The sequence below is a fragment of the Callithrix jacchus genome, chromosome 15, assembly GCF_049354715.1.
Source record: "Callithrix jacchus isolate 240 chromosome 15, calJac240_pri, whole genome shotgun sequence".
Taxonomy (NCBI): Eukaryota; Metazoa; Chordata; class Mammalia; order Primates; family Cebidae; genus Callithrix; species Callithrix jacchus.
In genome coordinates this window covers 13,012,559-13,034,981 of record NC_133516.1, presented here as the reverse complement: position 1 = coordinate 13,034,981, position 22,423 = coordinate 13,012,559, and the positions used below count along the sequence as shown (strand labels likewise).

The following is a 22,423-nucleotide window of genomic DNA, read 5'->3' as shown; positions in this document are numbered from 1 at the left end:
CTTGTGCTTATTGGCTACTTGTATATCTTCTTTGGAGAAATGTCTACGCAAGTCCTTTGCCCATTTTTGAATTGGGTTGTTTGGTTTTTTTTGGTTGCTGTGAGTAACTAATTTTACAAAAATCCCAGCACTTTGGGAGCCAAGGCAGGCGGATCACTTGAGGTCAGCAGTTTGAGACCAGGCTGGCCAACATGGTGAAACCCCATCTCTACTGAAAATACACAAATTAGCTGGATGTGGTGGTGGGTGTCTGTAATCTCAGCTACTTGGGAGGCAGAGGCAGGAAAATCACTTGAACCCAGGAGGTGGAGGTTGCAGTGAGCCGAGATCACACCACTGCACCTCAGCCTAGGTAACAAGAGAGAGACTCCATCTCAAAAAAAAAAAAAAAAAATCCAATCAGAGGATCCACTGCTCAGTCCTAGCCCATTCCAACTGCAACATTGGGTGAGGACTTACCACTTCAGATGGCAGACAGGGTGAAGGAGCTGTTGACATGAGTGGGGATGCTGTAGTTGGTGACTGAACTGAAGGCCTTTCTGTCAAACACTGCTTGAAAGGCAGCAGGGTCCACCTGATGCTGGTCAAAGCCTGAGCAATTGATAATGAAAGTGTTTCCCTTTCCTCTAGTGAGCAGAGACTCTGAGAGAGGAGGGCCAGGGCTTGGCGTGGGGGTGTGGGGCTGGAGAGTGTTTCCGCACGGAGAGAAAGCAGGGGGCACCGGGAGAAGCATGTGAGCTCCTCCTTCTGGGTCCAGGAAGGGTGGGCTGGGCTGGTAGGCAAATGGTGAAGTTGATGAGGTAAGCTGAGTCAGGGATCTATCCTCAGTGCCATTGTTTTGTCACCATACAAAACCTGTGCAGATGTGTATGCAAAACCCAACTGTGACCACCACTTTACAGTGTCCCACCATGTCCTTAACATTCTCACTGTGACCTCTACCTTCCTTCAATGTCCTTCTCTTGCTTACCTCCAACCTGGAGCAGTGTGATTGATGTCAGTGACTAGTTTTCACAGTTCTCCGCCTCACTGTATTCACACGGCATAGGTGCTAATAAATTAATGAGAAGGGAGTAATCAGGTAAGTTGTGTCAGATATATGGAATCTAAAGGAAACAAATCACTTTCAGTTTTTCAATTTAATGAGTATTTACTGTGTCTTTACTATGTGCTGTGATTGTTCTAAGATTTATCAGTCTTTATCACTGAGACTATCTTAAAGAGTTCCCAGGCTGGGCTCGGTGGCTCACACCTGTAATCCCAGCATTTTGGGAGGCCAAGGGGAGGGGGCAGATCACCTGAGGGCAGGAGTTTGAGACCAGCCTGGCCAATATGGTGAAACCCCATCTCTACTAAAATTACAACAATTTGTAGGGTGCCGTGGCTCATGCTTGTAATCAAGTACTTTGGGAGGCCAAGGCAGGTGATCACCTGAGGGCAGGAGTTCGAGACCAGCCTGGCCAACATGGTAAAACCCCCTCTCTACTAAAAATACAAAAATTAGCTAGGCATGATGGCCGGCACTTGTAATCCCAGCTACTCAGGAGGCTGAGGTAGGAGAATCACTCGAACTCGGGGGAGGGGGCAGAGATTATAGTGAGCCGAGATTGCACCATTGCACTACAGCCTGGGGGAAGAGAGTGAGACTTCGTCTCAAAAAAAAAAATGTAATATGGCAGATCAGTTTGGAGAAGAGGAAGCAAAAATATGTGGTCACTGGAGCAGTGCTAATGGCTTCCTCATACTTTCAAGTCACTGTGGCATTTATTGCCTCACTGAATCACTGAGAAGGCATATATGACTGCCACTGCCTCCAGGCGGCATGTGCGCTTGTCAGACTCTGCTGCCGTCTTCCTTCCTTCCTTCCGCCCGCCCGCCCTCCTTCCTTTCTGCCTTTCTCTTTCTTACTTCTTTCTCTCTTTTCTATTTTTATTTCTTCTTTCTTCCTTTCTTTTGCACAGTCTTGCTCTGTTGCCTGGGCTGGAGTGCAATGGCATAGTCTTGGCTCACTGCAACCTCCACCTGCTGGGTTTAAAAGATTCTCCTGCCTCAGACTCCCAAGTAGCTGGGATTGCAGGCAAGCGCCACTACACCCTGCTAATTTTTTGCATTTTTTAGTAGGGACAAGGTTTTACCATATTGGCCAGGCTGGTCTCAAACTCCTGCCCTCAGGTGATCCGCCTTCCTTGGCCTCCCAAAGTGCTGGAATTAAAAGTGTGAGCCACCACTCCCTGCCCACTGCTGCCATTTTTCAAAAAAAAAAAAAAAAAAAAGCATGTTGGAGGAGAGTCCCCATTAACAATATAAACAACTTCATACACTGAGGTTTTAAACATTACTTCAGTACAGTTAAGACAGGCAAGTCTTACCTTTTGCCTTTTTTAGGGTTGCAAAAGCAATCTGGACCCAGGTATACCCAGTGAAGTGGATTGGGCAGGGTAGGGGGTAGTGGCAGAGGTAATCCTTTTTTTAAGTCAAAGCTGACATGATTTTAAAGAAAAGCTCATGAGCTATTAGCCTGAAAGTTTCTGTTGTTTTTGGCCCTGCTAATGTTGTTTGTTTGTTTGCTTCTCTGAGTTAGTCATCTAACACTTAAACATTGAGAGATTTCACATAAAAACTGTGTTTCTGGCTTCATTTGAAAAATAAGGTCTAGCAACACGAGGCTCACGTTTCTTCGTGACAACAATCTGCCAGAGCGCGGAAGGGGTGGGGCCCTTCAGATGGTGCCTATTCTCCGGAGACCCTCACAGTCTCCACGCACTCCCGTCTTATCCCTGTGGGGTCCTCCTCATTTATGCTACCTGCCTGGCCTCTGTAGGTGTCTGACTTTGGCTCCCAATGTTAAGATTTTCTTGCATGATTCTTTTTAACTTTTAATTTCAGGGGTCCATGCGCAGGTTTGTTGCATAGGTAAGCTTGTGTAGTGGGGGCTTGTTGACAGATCATTTCATCACCCAGGTATTAAGCCTAGTACACATTAGCCATTTTTCCTGATCCTCTCCCTCCTCTCACCCCCCACCCTCTGATAGGCTCCAGAGTGCGGGTTGTTCCCCTCTATGTGTCCCTGTGTTCTCATCATTTCGTTGGTACTTATAAATAAGAACATGAGGTATTTGGTTTTCTGTTCCTGTGTTAGTTTGCTAAGGATAATGGCCTCCAGCTCCATCCATGGTCCTGCGAAGGACATGATCACATTCCTTTTTATGGCTGCATAGTATTCCATGGTGTGTATGTACCACATTTTCTTTATCCAGTCTGTCATTGATGGGCATTTAGGTCAATTCCATTCTTTGCTATTGTGAATAGTTCTGCAGTGAACATATGAATGCATGTGTCATTTTATAATAGTGATTCCTAAACGGCCTTGGGAAGTAATTTCAAAATACCATTCCATGCCTAGGTGATTGGTCTCACCGGATTAATGTATGTAATTAATTGGTTCATGATGGAAGCCAGACATGATAAGATTAAGTGGACCAAGGTCATCAGCGGTTTAACCTGTTTTATTCTAGAAATATTTCTGGCAGGGAAGGCTTTAGGGAAAGTAATAAGTGGCCAATTTCTGGTTGGAATGGTGACAACATGCTAACGTGCCTTGGTTCAAGGGATGGAAAGTCACCGGTAAGGATGGAAATGCCAGTGGAACCTGCTGCTTGAGGCTCTCTGGACTGCATCCTGCCACCGACTCGTCCAACTGACAAGCTCTTGTGCCTGCCTCTCCAGGAGGTCTACAAAATTGGTGGTATTGGTACTGTTCCTCTTGGCTGAGTGGAGACTGGTGTTCTCAAGCCTGGTGTGGTGGTCACCTTTGCTCCAGTCAACATTACAACTGAAATTAAATGCACCATGAAGCTCTGAGTGAAGCTCTTCCTGGGGACGACGTGGGCTTTAATGTCAAGAATGTGTCCATCAAGGATGTTGGCCATGACAACGTAGCTGGTGACAGCAAAAACGACCCACCAGTGGAAGCAGCTTGTTTCATTGCTCAGGTGATTATCCTGAACCATCCAGGCCAAATCAGTGCTGGCTATGCCCCAGTGCACACAACTCACATTCCAAGCAAATTTGCTGAGCTGAAGCAAAAGATTTGATCGCCATTCTGGTAGAAAGCTGGAAGATAGCCCTAAATGCTTGAAGTCTGGTGATGCTGCCATCGTTGATATGGTTCCTGGCAAGCCCGTGTCTGTTGAGAGCTTCTCAGACTATCCATCTCCAGGTTGCTTTGCTGTTCGTGATATGAGGCAGACAGCTGTAGTGGCTGTCATCAAAGCAGTGGACAAGAAGGCTACTGGAGGGGGCAAGGTCACCGAGTCTCCCCAGAAAGCTCAGAAGTCTAAGTGAATATTCTTCCCAATACCTGCCACCCGGTCTTCGTAATCAGTGGTGGGAGAACAGTCTCAGAACTGTTTGTTTCAATTGGCCATTTAAGTTTAATAGTAAGAGACTGGTTAATGGTAACAATGCATCACAAAATCTTCAGAAGGAAAGGAGAATGTTTTGTGGACCACTTTCACTTTGGTTTCCTTTTTTCGCGTGTGGCAGTTTTAAGTTATTTGCTTTTAAAATCAGTACTTTTTAATGGAAACAACTTGACCAAGAATCTGTCACAGAATTTTGAGACCCATTGAAACAAAGTTTAATCAGAAAAAAAAAGTGACTTTATTTTTTGAGACAGAATTTTGCTCTTGTCACCGAGGCTGGAGTGCAATGGCGCAATCCCAGCTCACTGCAACCTCCACCTCCCGGTTGGTTTCAAGTGATTATCCTGCCTCAGCCTCCCCAGTGGCTGGGATTACAGGCTCCCGCCATCATGCCTGGCTAATTTTTTGTATTTTTAGTAGAGATGGGGTTTCACCATGTTGGTTAGGCTGATCTCAGGTGATCCCCCCGTCTTGGCCTCCCGAAGTGCTGGAATTGAAGGCATGAGCCACTGCTCCCAGCCTAAAAAGTGACTTTAGATCAACATTTGCCAACGCATTTTCTGCAAAACACTAGTTAAATTTAACACCACAGGGTGTTAAATGCTGTTTCTAAAATATTATTTTTGTTATTTCATGTTTCCTATGGTTTGGCAGTGTACCCATTGAACTCTCATCTTGAATTGTAGCTCCCATAATCCCCTGTGTCATGGGAGGGACCTGGTGGGAGGTGATTGAATGAAGGGGCGGATTTTTCCTGTGCTGTTCTTCTGATAGTGAATAATTCTCATGAGATCTGATGGCTTAAAAAAGGGCAGTTCCCCTGCACAGGCTTTCTTGCCTGCTGCCATGTAAGATGTGCCTTTTTCTCTCCTTTGCCTTCCACCATGATTGTGAGGTCTCCTCAGCCATCTGGAACTGAGTTCATTCAACCTCTTTTTTCTTTATAAGTTAACCAATCTCAGGAATGTCCTCATAGCAGTATAAAAAAGGACTGATACAATGTTAAAATAAGTCTGAATAATGCTGAACTAAACAAGACTAACCAGCTTTTATTGTTGTAGGATTTCTCAGAGTATTTAGCTTAGAAGATAGATAGATAGATAGATAGATAGATAGATAGATAGATAGATGATAGATAGATATAGATATGTTTTTTAGAGCTAGGGTCTCACTATGTGGCCCAGGCTGGTCTCAAACTCCTGGGCTCCTAGCAATCCTCCTGCCTTGCCCTCCCAAAATGCTGGAATTACAGGCATGAGCCACTGCACTTGGCCTAATATACTAATGTAACTTTTGACTATCATATACACAATTTTCCAAACTTAGTTGACTTTGGAAATTCTCTCTTTCTTTCAGAATATCTTACAGGGGTAGTATTTAATGGATTATTTGGTGGAAATACTGTTTTAAGTAAATAGAACGCTAGAAAAAACAACTTGGAAAATTTGTCTCAAATGTGCTACGGATAGAATATAACATGCAAATAGCGTAAATACAAATAAGAAATTTAAGAAAACTTGATAAGTATTTTAAAACCTAAAGATTGTTGGGAACTATAAGCTACAAGCAAGTAGAAAGTAAAATAGACATAAATTTGAATCCCTAAATCCTTGAGCAATTTAAACTTAAGTCTTGACTCAAGGAGGAATATTTATTTCCTCTTCCTTTAGCTCAGTGACCTGACAGCCATCTAATTTTAGGATGAAAGTTTAAAAAGATGCTTTGGTATCACCACTTGTCAAACACACCGTCACAGCCACTTTAGTTGCTGAAAAGCAATGCTGATTTTTCTCACTGGCAGCCTCCTGTAATCAGTAAAGTATATAATTTCTGGTTTAAGAATACATATTTTTGGCCGGGCGCGGTGGCTCAAGACTGTAATCCCAGCACTTTGGGAGGCCGAGGCGGGTGGATCACGAGGTCAAGAGATCGAGACCATCCTGGTCAACCTGGCGAAACCCCGTCTCTACTAAAAATACAAAAATCAGCTGGGCATGGTGGCGCGTGCCTGTAATCCCAGCTACTCAGGAGGCTGAGGCAGGAGAATTGCCTGAACCCAGGAGGCGGAGGTTGCAGTCAGCCGAGGTCGTGCCATTGCACTCCAGCCTGGGTAACAAGAGCGAAACTCCGTCTCAAAAAAAAAAAAAGAATACATATTTTTTCCTTAAGGTCTCAACAATTGAAATATTTTGGTTTTTTTCAGCTTGCAAAATGATGTTTTTATAATTAAGCAAACGGCAGAAAACCTATGCGAGTGGCTTCTTTCTTTGTGGAGAAGTTGGCAGGCTAACTGGAATCCTAGGAGCTCCTCTGTGTTCAGTTTGCCAAGTCCTGAGTTCAGAATTTTGTTTTTGAGATGAATATAAAAGCACCCAAATGTCAAGGAAAACGTTCTTCCTGTGATAAGGAATCTGCACCGGGATTATTTTTAAAAAGATGTCAAGTCTTAAAGCACCGATTCTCAGGTTTTTCTGGAACACTGTCCGTTTTGAGAATCTGAAGCTATGGACCTTCTTCTTCCCACAAAAATTTGTAATTGTGCATCAAATTTCCAGTAGTTTATGGACCTCTATTTAGACCTTTGCTTTAGTGTAGGTGACCACTCCCCTTGGTGAGGCAGGCGAGGAAGGCTGTTTGGTTCCTTTCCTCTGGCTGATCTCTTTGTTTTCTTCTTCTCTCACGGTCCAACAGATGCACTCGGCCTCCTGGGGGCTGGCCGGACTGGCCGGACTCCCGAGATCACTTGACATCGGGAGTTCAAGACCAGCTTGACCAACATGGTGAAACCTGGTCTCTACTAAAAATACAAACATCATTAACCAGCCATGGTGGTGTGTGTCTGTAATCCCAGCTACTCCAGAGGCTGAGGCAGGAGAATCGCTTGAACCTGGGAGGCAGAGATTGCAGTGAACCGAGATGGCGCCATTGCACTCCAGCCTGGGCAATGCAGTGAGACTCCACCTCAAGAAAGAAAGAGAGAAAAAGGAAAAAAAAAAAAAGAAAAAGGAAAAGGAAAGAAGAAAAGAAGGGGCCGGGCATGGTGGCTCACGTCTGTAATCCTAGCGCTTTGGGAGGCTGAGGCAGGCAGATTGCCTAAGCTCAGGAGTTCGAGACCAGCCTGGGCAACATGGTGAAACCCTGTTTCTACTAAAATACAAGAAATTAGCTGGGCATGGTGGTGTGTGCCTGTAGTCCCAGCTACTCAGGAGGCTGAGGCAGGAGAATGGCTTGAACTCGGGAGGCAGAGGTTGCAGTGAGCCAAGATCACATCATGCACTCTAGCCTGGGCAACAGAGCAAGACTTCGTCTAAAAAAAAAAAAAAAAAGAAAGAAAGAAAGAAAAGAAGGAGGGAGGGAGGGAAGGAAGGAAGAAGGAGAAGGAGGAGGCAGACAGGCAGGCAGGAAGGAAAGAAAGAAACTGCAGCCTGCATAAATTTTTAATTTTCTTAAATTGACATTTATGCCGAAAGGTCATTATCACTAGTGATAACAACCTTTACACCACAGTTGTTTATCTCTTCCGGTCAAAAGTACGTATTTATCAAGCAAACGCTTAAGAGAAGTACCAGGGAATGACTGATTGATCATTCTTCTGTCTGACAAGGTCTTTTTTTGGAGAAGGCTCCATTTTGTCTGGACTATTAGTCCAGGCTTCTCTGGCTTAGAGGGACCCTATTGATTCCTGGATAATGGCCTGACAGGTGCTCAGTCCGTTCTTGACAATAATGTGGGAGAATTCTCCTTATACAACTCAGCACAAGGTGTTAGACATATTGTACCATTTTATTCCATTGAGAAAGTAAGTATCTAATTGTGATTCTGGGACGATTAAAATCCCAAGACCTATCTATGTGCTGTGATGTGTTATTTTAGCTGAGTAGATTTAGAAGGGCGTTCTGGGGAGAGGGAACAGCTAGGGCAAGACCATGGAAATTACAGTGTTGACAGGACCTCGGGTTTGACTAGAAGAGTGACAGGAGATGAAGCATGGCATTATGAGAACCAGATCACAGACGACCTTGCATACCAAGCCCCAAGGCTTGGTTTTATTTTATAGCTGTGTTTCCTAAAGTTGAATAAGATTCAGACTCCTTTTTTTTTTTTTTTTAAATGGAGTCTTACTGTGTTGCCCTGGCTGGAGGCAGTGGTGCATCTTGACTCACTGCAACCTCCACCTCCTGGATTAAGGGATTTGCCTCCACCTTCCAAGTAGCCAGGACTACAGGTGTGCGCCACCACGCCCAGCTAATTTTTGTATTTTTAGTATAGATGGGGTTTCACTATATTAGGAAGGCTGGTCTCGAACTCCTGACCTTGCGATCTGCCCACCTGGGCCTCCAAAGTGCTGGGATTACAGGCCTGAGCCACCTCACCCAGCCCAGACTCCTTTTAAGAGAAACAATTCTCTCAAACCCCTGATGTCGACTTCCTATGTACATTATAATATTACTTAGATAAATCCATTCCTAAAACTGCGTGCAAAGTCATTATGATTATAGTTCTTATAGCACTATCAAGTTAAAATTAATTTACAAATATTGTTCTGCTAAAATTAGATAATTGCTGTCCATTTCTTTCCTCTTTTTAATAAGGACCTAGCTTTTGAACACTTGTTATTGTTGGGCCCATTAATCTGATAGTGCATCTCAATGTAACAGCACTTTAAAACATTTTAGAAGCAGACCGGGCACGATGGCTCACACCTGTAATCCCAGCACTTTGGGAGGCCAAGGCGGGTGGATCACGAGGTCAAGAGATCGAGACCATCTTGGTCAACATGGTGAAACCCCGTCTCTACTAAAAATACAAAAAATTAGCTGGGCATGGTGGCGGGTGCCTGTAATCCCAGCTACTCAGGAGGCTGAGGCAGGAGAATTGCCTGAACCCAGGAGGCGGAGGTTGCGGTGAGCCGAGATCGCGCCATTGCACTCCAGCCTGGGTAACGAGCGAAACTCCATCTCAAAAAAAAAAAAAGAAAAGAAAAACTCTTCAATTCATACTAAGTACGACCCTTATTGTGAATGAAGTAACGTAACAATGAAATAATAAGGGAAGTTGTTACTACACAGGCAGGAAATGTGCAGTGGTTTCCTCTCTAATGATGAATGTGCAATATGATGATCATAACTTGCCTATACTACTGTGTACTTCATGAAGACTTGCCTTCCCTCACTGTACTTCTCTATGAAAATACCTGAACCCTTTGGCTACATAACATGCTATCATGTCATCTGGCCTTCATTTGGCATTATTTAAAATACTTAAATTCTCTTGTTTTCTAATTTGCCTGAGGCCACAGCACTATGGGAGGCCAAGGTGGGTGGATCACAAGGTCAGGAGTTCGAGACCAGCCTGGCCAATATGGTGAAACCCCGTCTCTACTAAAAATACAAAAATTAGCCTTCACCATTAGGGCATGGTAAAGAGTGCCTATAGTCCCAGCTGCTCAGGAGGCTGAGGCAGGAGAATTGCTTGAATCCAGGAGGCGGAGGTTGCAGTGAGCCAAGATTGTGTGACTGCACTCCAGCCTGGGAGACAGAGCAAGGCTCAGTCTCAAAAAAAAAAAAAAAAAAAAAAAAGGTGCATTATTCTTTCACACTACATGGTTTCCACGATGTCAAGTATAAAACTTAGGTCAGGCCGGGCGCGGTGGCTCAAGCCTGTAATCCCAGCACTTTGGGAGGCCGAGGCGGGTGGATCACGAGGTCAACAGATCGAGACCATCCTGGTCAACATGGTGAAACCCCGTCTCTACTAAAAATTACAAAAAAGTTAGCTGGGCACGGTGGCGCGTGCCTGTAATCCCAGCTACTCAGGAGGCTGAGGCAGGAGAATTGCCTGAACCCAGGGGGCGGAGGTTGCGGTGAGCCGAGATTGCGCCATTGCACTCCAGCCTGGGTAACAAGAGCGAAACTCCGTCTCAAAAAAAAAAAAAAAAAAAAAAAAAAACAAAAACAAAAAACAAAAAAAAAAAAAAACTTAGGTCAGGCACGGTGGTTCATGCCTCTAATCCCACACTTCGGGAGACCAAGGCGGGTGTATCTTCTGAGTTTAGGAGTTTGAAACCAGCCTGGCCAACATGGAGAAACCCCGTCTCTACTAAAAATACAAAAAAATAGCTGGGTGTGGTAGCTGGTGACTGTAATCTCAGCTACGTGGGAGGCTGAGGCAGGAGAATTGTTTGAACCCGGGAGGCGGAGATTGCAGTGAGCCAAGATTGAGCCATTGTACTCCAGCCTCGGCAACAAGAATGAAACTCTAACTCAACAAACAAAACAAAACAAAAAGCAAATATAAAACTTGATATATTAACTTTAAAAAAAGGTCTTATTCCATGAAAATGCCTTTCATTGAAAACTTGCACCGCAAAGGGAGCTTCTGTCTTGGTAACTGTTAGAATTCAACATGAGCACCATAGCAGATGTGGGTGATTGTTAGCATTTGACATCAGCTCTAGACAAGCTGGGCAGAGGAGAGTGTCAGGCTATTGCAGCAGAGCCCTTCTGCCAATGAGTGGACCACTGTCTATCCGGTTCCACAATCACCTAGGTGTTACCCTTGACATCGCTTTCTCATTCCACTGTATCTAATCCATCCACATGTTCTGTTGAGTTTACCTCTTACATTTCTCTTGAGCTCATCTTTTTCTCTCCATCTTTTCCACCACAACCTTAATCTAAGCCACCATGATCTTCCTCAATAACAACAGTCACTCCCAGGTGGCCTCTTCTCTCCCACTCTAATGGTCTCTAATTATTTCTCCAGTCCGTGGCCGCAGTGCAGTTTCCAAAAGGTACATATTTTTTTTCTGTTTTTGAGACTGAGTCTTGCTCTATCACCCAGACTGGAGTACAGTGGCGAGATCTCGGCTCACTGCAACCTCTACCTCCTGGGTTCAAGGGATTCTTGTGCTTCAGTCTCCTGAGCAGCTGGGATTACAGGCATGTGCCACCATGCCCAGCTAATTTTTGTGTTTTTAGTAGAGATGGGGTTACATCATGTTGAACAGGCTGGTCTCAAACTTCTCAGCTGATCTACCCACCTCAGCCTCCCAAAGTGCTGGGATTACAGGCTTGAGCCACCACACGTGGCCCCAAAATGTACATTTGATTTCTCAGCTCCTAACATATTCGCCCTTGAAAACCTGTCAGTGGTTGCCTTTTGCTCCTGAAGACCTGTAACAAGGTCAGCATGTTTGGAGATGCTCCCTTCCTTCTGCCCGCACCTGGTCTTTGTGGTTGCCTCTGCCTCAACTGCTCTCTCTGCTGCCCACTTCCACTGTCTTCCTTCACAAACCCCTACTACCTTCAGATGAAACACACACCTCCTTTTCTTCCACTTTCTACAATTATCCTTTAAATTTTGATTAGCATTTATTTGGGAGTCTACACCCCATGACGGCAAGAAGCGTGTTTGTTTTAGCCCCATTGCATTTCCATCAAATACTTAATGAATATGTTTAGTACATTACACAACAATAAATATTTTTTAGAAATATCCACAATTCTGGCCCTGCGCAGTGGCTTATACCTATAATCCCAGAACTTTGGGAGGCCGAGGCGGGCGGATCACTTGAGCTCAGGAGTTTGAAACCAGCCTGGCCAACATGGTGAAACCCTGTCTCTACTAAAAATACAAAAATTAACCAGGCGTGGTGGAATGCGCCTGTGATCCCAGCTGCTCTGGAGGCTGAGGCAGGATAATTGCTTGAACCCTGGAGCTGGAGGTTGCAGAGCCGAGATCTTAAAAAAATAAAAAAAGAAAGAAGAAAGAAAGAAGGAAAGAAAGACACACAATTTTACATTGCAACATAGATTCTCTAGCCCCCTTGCCTGAGGGTTGGGAAATACAGCCCCTCTACACATTTCACAACGCAAACACATGAGGGGATACTTTCATAAGTATACTTCTTTGACTCACACTATACTTGAACATACCAAGACAGTACTACAGTGCACTGAAGCTTGCCACAAAGGATGTCTGGTGTTCATCTATTCTTTTTTAATACAAAACAAACTATCATCAACGTATCTGAAGTATTTCAGGGAGGTTTAGAAGCCTTTTTTAAGTACGATGATATCAGATCTGCAGCTTTGGGTGCTACAGCATTTGAAGCATTGTTGGAAGGTACTAGAATCTTTGGTGAGGCGGTATCTCATTGCTATTTTAATGAGTTGGGTGTCTTTTCATATTTGAGTGGCTGCTCAAGTTTCCTATTCTGTGAGCCGTCTGTTCATGTCATTTTTCTGTTTTTCATCTGCCGTTTCTTACTGAATTGTAGAAATTATTTTGAATATTTTTATTCAAAAACTTTGTTATAACTTGTGGTTTGTCTTCACTTTATGCCAGCTTATACAGAAATATTAATTCTAATATAGCAAAAATTATCAATCTTTCTTCCTTTATTGTTTCTTGTTTAAAAAGTTCTTTCCTACTTCCAAGTTCACATAATTCCTATTTTCTTCTACAAGTTTTTAAGTTTTTCTTTGACATTTAAGTGTTTGATCTACCTGAAATAGATTTTTCTATGTGGTATGAAGCAGTAATCCCCGGTTGTTTTTTTCATATGTATAACCCATTGTGCCGGTACTATTTATTGATACTTCTCCCTTTCCCTAAGGATTCGTAAGGTTTTCTGTCACAGATCAAGTTAACTAAATGCCTCCGTCTGTCAGGGGACTCTTGATTCTGTCGAATTGGTCTATTGATCCTTTTGCAAGAATACACTGCTTCATGATACAGTAGTGTCTTCACACTAGCTAACTAGCTAGTTATAAAGATGGACAAGTCACTTTACCTTTTTCTTCTTTTTTAATTTTTGAATTAAAAAAAATATGGCTGGAAACAGTGGCTTACACCTGTAATCCCAGCACTTTGGGAAGGCGAGGCAGGTGGATCACCTGAGGCTGGGAGTTCAAGACCAGCCTGACCCACATGTAGAAATCCCGTCTCTACTAAAAACACAAAAATTAGCTGGGCGTGGTGGTGCATGCCTGTAGTCTCAACTACTAGGGAGACTGAGGCAGAAGAATCGCTTGAACCTGGCGGGTCGAGGTTTCGGTGAGCCGAGATCGTGTCACTGCAATTCAGCTTGGGCAACAAGAGCGAAACTCCATCTCAAAAAACAAAAATACCAAAACACCCCACACAATACTCATAATACCTACTCATAGGGCTGTAATGGAAATCAAAAGAAACAAGAATGGTATGTAAAGCATCGGATACAGGGTAGGGAAGAACTCAACAGTGGCTTTTATTTTATGATTCGGAAGGTACCGATGAAACAGAGGAATAAAGGGATCAATCTTTCCGGGAGCCTCAGCTTCATTTATGAGAGAAGAGAATGAGTTAGCATACCATTTCTAAGGCTCTTGCCCTTTCTAAGACTGTGATCGCGGCATGTTATTATCTAGAGACCAGGCAGTGCGACATGATGCGATGGGCAGTTGGTGTTAAAGTGAGAAAGGCGCTGTCTGCGCAGACAGCGGGGTTGAACCATGAGCAAGCAAGCGTTATCTGCCATAGCAGATAAAAGCTGGAGCCGGCGGGCCTGAGGCGACTCTCCGGGTTAGAATTGGCTACGACGACCTTCACGACCTCTTCTGGCAGCTGCACGGCCGCGCAGGGTCGGGACGGCTCTGCAGAAGAACAGCACTGCGTGCGAACACAGGGCCACCGTCAAGCCTCCCGGCTGCCCCCCGGGAACGCCACCACGGAGAAGATTCCAGACAGGCTCGCAGAGGCACGGGAAAGGATGGAGCGGAGCCCGGAGCGCGGTGGGAAGAGGGGCAGCCCGCACCGTCCCCGGGGCGTTGCGGGCGCTTCTGGGAAATGTAGTCCTTTGCGGCGTCCGCAGCCCTGGGCTCTCGGAAGGCGGACTACCGTTCCCTTCAGCCTCGGGAATGCTTTGTGCGGCGCGCCTGCGCAGTGTGGCGGCCGATGCCGCTATAAAGGCTTGTTTTGCTGCGGGGCTCATGCTCCGGAGCGTGGTTGAGCGGCGAGGGCGGCTGTCCTGGAGCAGGGGCGCAGGTAGGTGGTGGCTGCTGCGGCACCCCTGCCCTCCAGCTCGGTTGTCACGGGGATCACCCCTTTGCATTTTCTCGGGGCGTGGCGGGATGTGGCCAGGGCTATGAGCAGTTCGGGGAATGCGGGAGACTTGGGGAATGAGGTATGGCCTTCCCCCGGTCTCGCGCTGCAGCCTCCTAGGGCTGTGAGCCCGGGGTCTGGTGGTGGGGTCGTGCGCTGAAAGGCGGGCAGGTAGGGTCGGGATGAGCCGGCAGGGACGCGGGCTACGTCCCCGGCCGCAGCCGCCAGGGGGCGCTGCGCCCGCGGGTCGTGGGTGTGGGTCGCGCTCGCCTGGCCAGGCCGGAGCGGGCCGTGGGAACGCCCTAGGGCCGGGGCATCCCAGGCGAAGCCGGCCTGAGAGAAGCGCCCACCCAGGAGGCTATACGGCGGGCGGCCTGGGGCACCCCGCTCAACCCGCCGCGGAGCCACCGGCGACCTTCGAAGTAAGTCGTCCCCTTCGTTTTTGCAGGCGGGTAAATGGAGGTACGTGACATAAGCACGCGCCGCAAACCCGTGGCTGGGCCGGGAACACAGCCCAGATCTCTCCACGGTCATCGAGGGCTCTTTTCACGTCTGCCACGCAGAGCTGCGGTGGCTTTGTGTGTATCACACAGGGGTCATTTGGTTTCTGCACAGACGGGGAGGCTGGGGGCAGGTGGGCACAGGAACGACGGGGCAAGTTTCAGGGGGTCTTGGAGAAGGAGATGGCTAGGTTTTTCCCGGGTCTGCGGCATGCACGAAAGGTGAGGCTGTGTCGAGACGCAACAGGTGGATTACAGTGGGTGTGGTGAGGACGATGCCTTTAGCGTCGTCTCCCCCGTTCAGCCTGAGGGCCTGGAGGTGATGGAAACCCACTGACAGTGTTGGGATTCCTGCAAGCTGCAAACACCAGTCTGGCTCGCCAACCGTTCTAGTAATCCCGTGCGCCTCTCCTCCTGCCATGCAGTTGAATCAGTATCACTGTGCAGGGCGAGTGTCTACACTTTTGTCACTGGAAAGAGAATATAGGTTAAAAAAAGCAAACAAAAGGGGGCAGCCGACCAAGTGGCTTCCCTGTTGGGCACTTCTTTAGGGTTCTCCCACTTCGATTATTCTGCTTCTGCCCTTGTTCAGGTCTGGACAACAGGTTTGTTTTTTTACAAACAAAAATCCCTTCTCTTTTTTCCTCTCGATAGCTGAGGCAAGTATTTAAAAAAGATTTTGCAACAACTTTCAAGGAGAACATGAGAAAATAGGGAAATATAAATAGTATCAATAAAAAGGCAGGCCTGGGGATCCATCCTTGCTTGCTTCAGTCTGGGGCTTTGTTTCTTTCCAAACCTGTCAGGATTTCCAGCTCTTCCCTGGCCTCCACGTGGGGTGCCCTCTTTTATGTTCCAGATACACAGATGATGGTGTCCTTATGTTCAAGGCCACAGACAGTAACTTTGTGCCTACTTTGGGCCTGCCTACTCTCCTGATTGTGCCTCTTTTTCCAAGAAAGCAGAGATGAGTGTGTTAGAGATAATGGAACACTGTTTCCCACACCCTTCATACATAGAATAACTTAATCCCTTAGGGTGGTTCAGCGGTGTCTACCACAGCAGTGACTGTAGGCACAAGGCATGACTAACAGGGAGGTTGTTTCGTCCCTGCCACTCTCTGCTTCTGTGCTCCACTGATTCTGCTTTCTCCTTTGAAATAAAGTGGTTGAAAGAGTCTTTGGTTAATATGGGTGCTTAGATAATTGAAATGGTGTTCATGTTCTTGACATGGCATTTCATACTGTGAATGAGTTACGGTGCCCTCCTCCCTTTCGACCTGCTCACCGCCCCGACCCCCACCTTTTAAAAAGGTAGCACTAATCCTTCTTCCACATAATCAGCTAAGCTGGGAAACCCTTGGGAGGGGACGGCTGGACTTCCGAGATCCCCGTAAGGAGAAGGTTACTCTGCTCTGCAGCTACAGCTCAACATTGGGGACACTGGCAGATGCCAGGTCTGTTTATAGTTTAGCCTTAATGAGGTCTCAGTGACGTGATTGCTGTACTCTGGCTTGGTGAGCCACTGTTCTTTATGGTATAGTTTGTCATTGGACAAGGTGACTTTTTTTTTTTTTTAAGATAAGTAACAGCGATATCACCTTAGGGTACTTAAAGCAGAATTCTGAAAGGCAAGAAGTCCAGCTTTCTTTGGACTGGAAACCTGTCTTTGTGGAGGAGATTTAGTCCTGTTTATTTAGAGGATTAGTAAGTGTTCTCCTTTTTTCTGAGACCTTAAAAAAATGCATCATAATGGTTAGAATTTTGTGCTGCAGAAGTAGTACTTTTAAGTCACAGCGATAGCTAGGGATTTATGGACTCCAGAAGGCAACATGGCTGCACGTCTTTAATTTCTGTTGGAGGCTAGTATGAAAGGTGTTTTCTCAGCTCGTCTCTGGGAGGCTGTGACCCTTGGAGGGGGAATCATGTTTGAGAAGTGTGTGTGTGGTTTTTGGTTTTGTTTTTAAGTGACCTGAGTTGATACAGGATATTTATCAGACTTAGCCAGGCAAGCAGTGGTTTAGAATAGAGTTTCAGGTAAAAACTAGGTAAGACTTAGTAGTATAGGGTAGGGAATTTTTTTTTTTTTTTTTTGTAATAGCTTTATTGCCAAAGGATTTATATGCCATGAAATTCACTCCCTTAAAGTGTACAATTCAGTGCTGTTTTTTTTTTTTTTTTTTGATCTATTCACTGCATTATACAACCATTACCACTATCTAGTTTTAGAGCATTTTCAGTACCAGGAAATTTGTGTTTGAAGTTAAGTTATAATATTGTTTTAACTGTATAACTTCATGGAACTTTAAAATAACCAGCTAACCCATTAGTTTATTATAAAAATGCAGAGATAGAATATATCATTGGTGGAATAAGTGTTTTGTAAGTTTTTATTTGGTAAAATTTAGTAGGAGAAATGATGTCCACTTTAAAATTGTGGAGTTTTAATACTTGGGACAAACTGAAATTGTTTCTAGAAAGTCTTTGAAAAAAAAAACCAACCTGTGTATATGCTGTATACACTGGATGTAGCTAAGTTGAAGGGTGTGTGTGTCTGTTTATTTGTGTGTTTACTTTTTCTAATTTTTTTTTTCTTTTAGAGGTGGGAGGAGGTAATTTTTCTTGATTCTCTTATATCGATTCTTTTTCTTTTAAAAAAATGAAATGAAAATCTTTGAACATTTTTTGAAAGTCAATTTTTGTAGCTACAACAGTGGAAAGCTTTGGTACTTTTGTCCCCTTTCCCCCCCTATTTTAAGGCACTTGAGCATATGGTTAAGTACAGTTTAGGAAATAATCTATTTCTTGATGAACTTTTAATTTCAGGAATTCTGATGTGAAACAGAGTCTGTGAGCCCTGGTACCTCCACTCAGAGAAGATGAAGGATATTGACATAGGAAAAGAGTATATCATCCCCAGTCCTGGGTATGCAAGCGTGAGGGAGAGAAGCAGCACTTCTGGGCCGCACAGAGACCGCGAAGATTCCAAGTTCAGGAGAACACGACCGGTCAGTGTTTCCTAAGAGTCTCTTATCTGCTTTTTGTACTAGGACACATCTTCCTTTTTCATATAATGCGTAATTTAAAAACTGATTTTTCTTTATTGGCTTTAGGTTACTGTTAAGAATTGATGGTGACTGATGAATCCCTGGTTCATAGTAGGCACGCAGTAAGTGGGAGAGAGGTAGCCCTCAGCCTCCCACCTGCTCTGTCCTGAGCATTCTCCTCTTTTCCACCTTACTCTGTGTTGGTGAAAAGGCTCTGCTTAAGAGAAGACAGCTTACGGAGGAGGAGGGCGTCTTGGGGATGACCACTGGGAATATAAAGCCAATGAAGCTTCATTTATGCACCTAAACAACATTGGCGTTTTCTTTGACTTTCTGTCGTCACATTTAAAATGTGAATCTGGTCAGGCGCGGTGGTTTGCACCTGTAATCCCAGCACTTTGGGAGGCCGAGGCGGGCACATCACTTGAGGTCAGGAGTTTGAGACCAGCCTGGCCAACGTGGTCAAACCCCATCTCTGCTAAAAATACAAAAATTAGCCAGGCATGGTGGCAGACACCTGTAAGCCCAGCTACTCGGGAGGCTGAGGCAGGAGAATCACTGGAACCCAGGAGGCAGAGGTTGCAGTGAGCCGAGATCGCACCATTGCACTCCAGCCTGGGCAGCAGAGTGAGACTCATCTCTTAAAAAAATAAACTAAAGTGAATCCTTTGGAGAGAGAGATTTCAGAGGGTGATTGGAGCAATTCTAGATAGCTGTGGGATGATCAGTATGTTTTTCAAGCGATTTCATAAGTCAGGCAGTCTTTAGATAATAATCTAGTTTCCTCCAAGGAAAATAATGAAGGTGCTTTTCACCTGGAGAAAATACTTTTTTTTCCTGAGGGAGAAAATACTTGTTTTTCCTGAGGGAAAAAAAAGCATTATACCTTTTCTTACAAAAGGACCTGATAAGGCAGATTGGACTAGGTTTGGGAAGTTGAGGTTTATGTCAGTGTGTTTGTTATGTGAAAATTTGAGGACGATATGGACTTTGCAGCTGACACTGGCCTTTCCTTAGCCTGATACTACCTTTTCCTCTTTGGCTGTGTTAAAGCCGTTACTTTATTAATTAACATTTTCTTTCTAATGAGTCTTGTCTATACCCTACTGTGTATTATAGAACGCTTTTCCATTCCAGGTTTAACTTGAGAGAAACAGGCTCAAAGTAATCACTGTCAATACTTCTTGTGGGCGCCCGTTTTATAACTTCCTCATGTCCTTTTGTCTAGACCTTATGTTGATTAAACATCTGTGGAATACCTTCTGAGTGCTAGACACAGTTTGTGTAACAGTTTAGTACAGAAAAAGGAGGTAACACTGGGGCAGGGCCTTAAAGGGCGATGAGGTGGGGAGGCTTTTTAGGCAGTACAAGTATAGACTCGAAGGTATGGAAACAGCCTGTGGCATGTTGGTACCTCGCATGAGCTACTTACGTCATTTGTATGTAAAACGGTGTTGACAGTAGTACCTAACTCTTGGGATCACTGAGGAGTGAGAGAATACATATAAAATATTTAAAATAGTGCCTGGCAGATGGCCAGTGCTCAGTAAACGTTAGGTTTTACAACTAGTTGTCTAGGGCATAGGATGTATAAAGGGATTGTAGGTCGGGGGAAATTCTGCATACCATGCTAAGAATTATTTCACTGTGGGCATTGGGAACTATCGGAAGTCAATGAGGAGATTTAAAAGAAAAACTTTATTTTGAGCTAACTGTAGATTTACATGCAATTATAAAAAATAATATAGAATGTGGTGGCTCATGCCTGTAATCCCAGCACTCTGGGAGGCCGAGGCAGGTGGATTACCTGAGGTCAGGAGTTTGAGACCAGCCTGGCCAACATGATGAAACTCCATCTCTACTAAAAATGCAAAACTTAGCTGGGCGTGGCAGGAGGCACCTGTAATCCTCGCTACTTGGGAGGCCGAGACAGCGGAACTGCTTGCACCCAGGAGGCGGAGGTTGCAGTGAGCCAGGATCACGCCACTGCACTCCAGCCTGGGCAACAAAGAGCAAAACTCCATCTCAAAAAAAAACATAATAGTAATAATACAGAGATCCTGTATATACTTCATCCAGTTTCCCCCAGTAGTACCATCTTACGTGACTACAGTCCAGTATCACAGCAGGATAATGATTGACAGTGATACAATCCATTGACTAAGATTTCACAAGTGTTACACACACTCATTTGTGTGTGCTTGTCTGTGCATTCTATGGATTTTTAAATGTGCAGATCTGTATGACCGCTTCCCCAGTCAGGGTGCGGAGGTTCCATCACAGGGATCGCTCGTTACTCTTTTACAGCCACAGCCATGTCCGCTCACCCCACTCTCTGGCAACTGCTAATCTTTTCTCCATCTCTGTAATTTTGTCATTTTAAGAATGCTCTATAAATTGAATCACATAGCATGTAACCTTTCGAGATTGCTTTTTCCACTCAGCTGAATTCCCTTGCTAGCCACCTAATTTTGTTGTGTGCATCAATAGCTCTTTGCCTTGTCATGCTGAGCAGCATTCCATGTTATAGATATGCCGTAGCTCCTTTAACCATTCATTTGTTGAAGGACATATGGGTTATTGCCCGTTACTGGCAATTATCAATAAAGGTGCTCTGAACCTTCAGTTGCAGGATTTTATGTGACCGTAAGCTTTTATTTCTCTGGATGAATGCCCGGGACTGATTGCTGGGTCATATGGTAAATGTATATTTGGTTTTGTAAGAAACTGCAACACTCTTTCCCAGAGTGTCTGTACCATTTTACATTCCCACCAGCAGTGATCTGGTTTTTCCACATTGTTGCCAGTATTGGGTGTTATCATGTTTATTTTAGCCATTCCTGTAGATGTGTCTGGTATTGTGGTTTTAATTTGCAGTTCCCTAATGGATACTGATGTTTGAGAGTAGATCTTTATCTTGGATTAGTTTTGAAGCAATGCAGAAAAATCCTGGGAAGGAGAAAGAGACCAAACAGAGCAGTCAGGAAGCAGCCCTGCTCGTCCATGTCAGAGAGGCCAGGGTCCTGTTGCAAAGTGTAGAAGTGAGGACGGAGCAGAGAGGAAAGATTGGAGGCGTGTCTAGAAGACAGGGAGGGATTGGGGCGTCTGGGATTGATAGTGAGCATTTAAACCTATTTGTGGACGTAAAGGAAGGAAAGGAGATAGGGCAGATACCAAGAATGAGTTTGGGTCAGGCGCAGTGGCTCATGCCTGTAATCCTAACATTTTGGGAGGCCGTGGCTTGTGGTTTGCCCGAGCTCAGGAGTTTGAGACCAGCCTAGGCAACACAGTGAAACCCCGTATCTTCTAAAATACAAACGCTTAGCTGGGTGTGGCAGTGTGTGCCTGTAATCCCAGCTACTTGGGAGGCTGAGGCAGGAGAAGCACTTGCACCTGGGAGGTGGAGGTTGCAGTGAGTAGATATCGCACCACTGCACTCCAGCATGGGTGACAGAGTGAGACTCCATCTCAAAAAAAAAAAGAATGAATTTGATTTTGAAGATGTTGAATTTTAAGTACATACATGTAAAATTATCAAGTAGAGCATAGACAAGAAGTAGAGTAGGAAAGAACACCTCGAGCCTCTAGTGTGTCCATGTAGGTGAAGCAGTGAGAGTGAGCAGGCTTACCCAAGGATGGCCTGCAGAGCAGGAGAAGGCAGAGGCTGTGGAGCTGGTGTGTGGTCCTGTGAAGTTTCTGGTCCCCAGCTTAATAGAGTAGAGTTGGACTAGGGCTGACCCCTCAGCCCTAAATTAAAAATAGAGTTATTTTTAATTAATTAATGTTTTTTTTTTTTGGTAGAGACAGTCTCACTGTTGCATGCTTGAACTCCCTGGCTTCAAGCAAACCTCCTGCCTTAGCCTCCCAAAATGCTGGGATTACAGGCATCTGCCACCACACCCTGCCCCTAAACTTTTAAACTTAAGTACTGTTTTCCTGATTTTTACTGTATCCTTGTAATCGCTGAACTTTTTTTTTACCCAAAAATTTCTTTTATTCTACTCTCTTTCTTTTATTTAGCCTGGACCTAGCAAAACAACGATAAGTCATTGGCTTATTCAAGCTGCTTTTGTATTGTATATGAATATATTATGAATTGTATTAAAATGAATGCATAGCTATTAAGTAATTTTGTAAGTTCAGACACTATCTAGAATTTACTTGACCATTACCTGTCACAACACAAAATTTCTCACATATATTTATCTTTAACTTGTCTCATGTTTCAAGTTTGCTGACAGGGAACCAGCAAGGTGAATAAAATTTTCTGGGCTGAGATGGTGTAAAAATGGATAATGTAAGCAGTTGGGAAACAGAACACCTATACAAGCATATAGTTTTGTTTTTTAAAGTAAACAGTTAATTGG

The 22,423-nt window shown here is 44.7% G+C and overlaps 1 protein-coding gene and 1 pseudogene across 7 annotated transcripts in view; both read left to right on the top strand.

The window, feature by feature from the left end:
* Positions 1-2,892: 2,892 nt before the first annotated feature.
* On the top strand, positions 2,893-4,663 carry LOC128929803 (elongation factor 1-alpha 1 pseudogene; annotated as a pseudogene).
* Positions 4,664-14,400: 9,737 nt separating this feature from the next.
* ABCC5 (ATP binding cassette subfamily C member 5) overlaps positions 14,401-22,423 on the top strand; it is a 90,396-nt gene continuing 82,373 nt past the window's right edge. For 3 of the 7 annotated variants that reach the window (XM_035274612.2, XM_078350339.1, XM_035274617.3), the window contains exons 1-2: positions 14,401-14,453; positions 17,836-18,017. In XM_035274612.2, the coding sequence (XP_035130503.1) occupies positions 17,889-18,017 (129 nt within the window). In that variant the 5' untranslated portion in view covers positions 14,401-14,453; positions 17,836-17,888. Of the gene's footprint in view, positions 14,933-16,647; positions 16,717-17,835; positions 18,018-22,423 lie in introns of those variants that run through there. The other 4 variants (XM_035274613.2, XM_078350340.1, XM_035274614.3 and 1 more) reach the window with 2 other exon arrangements.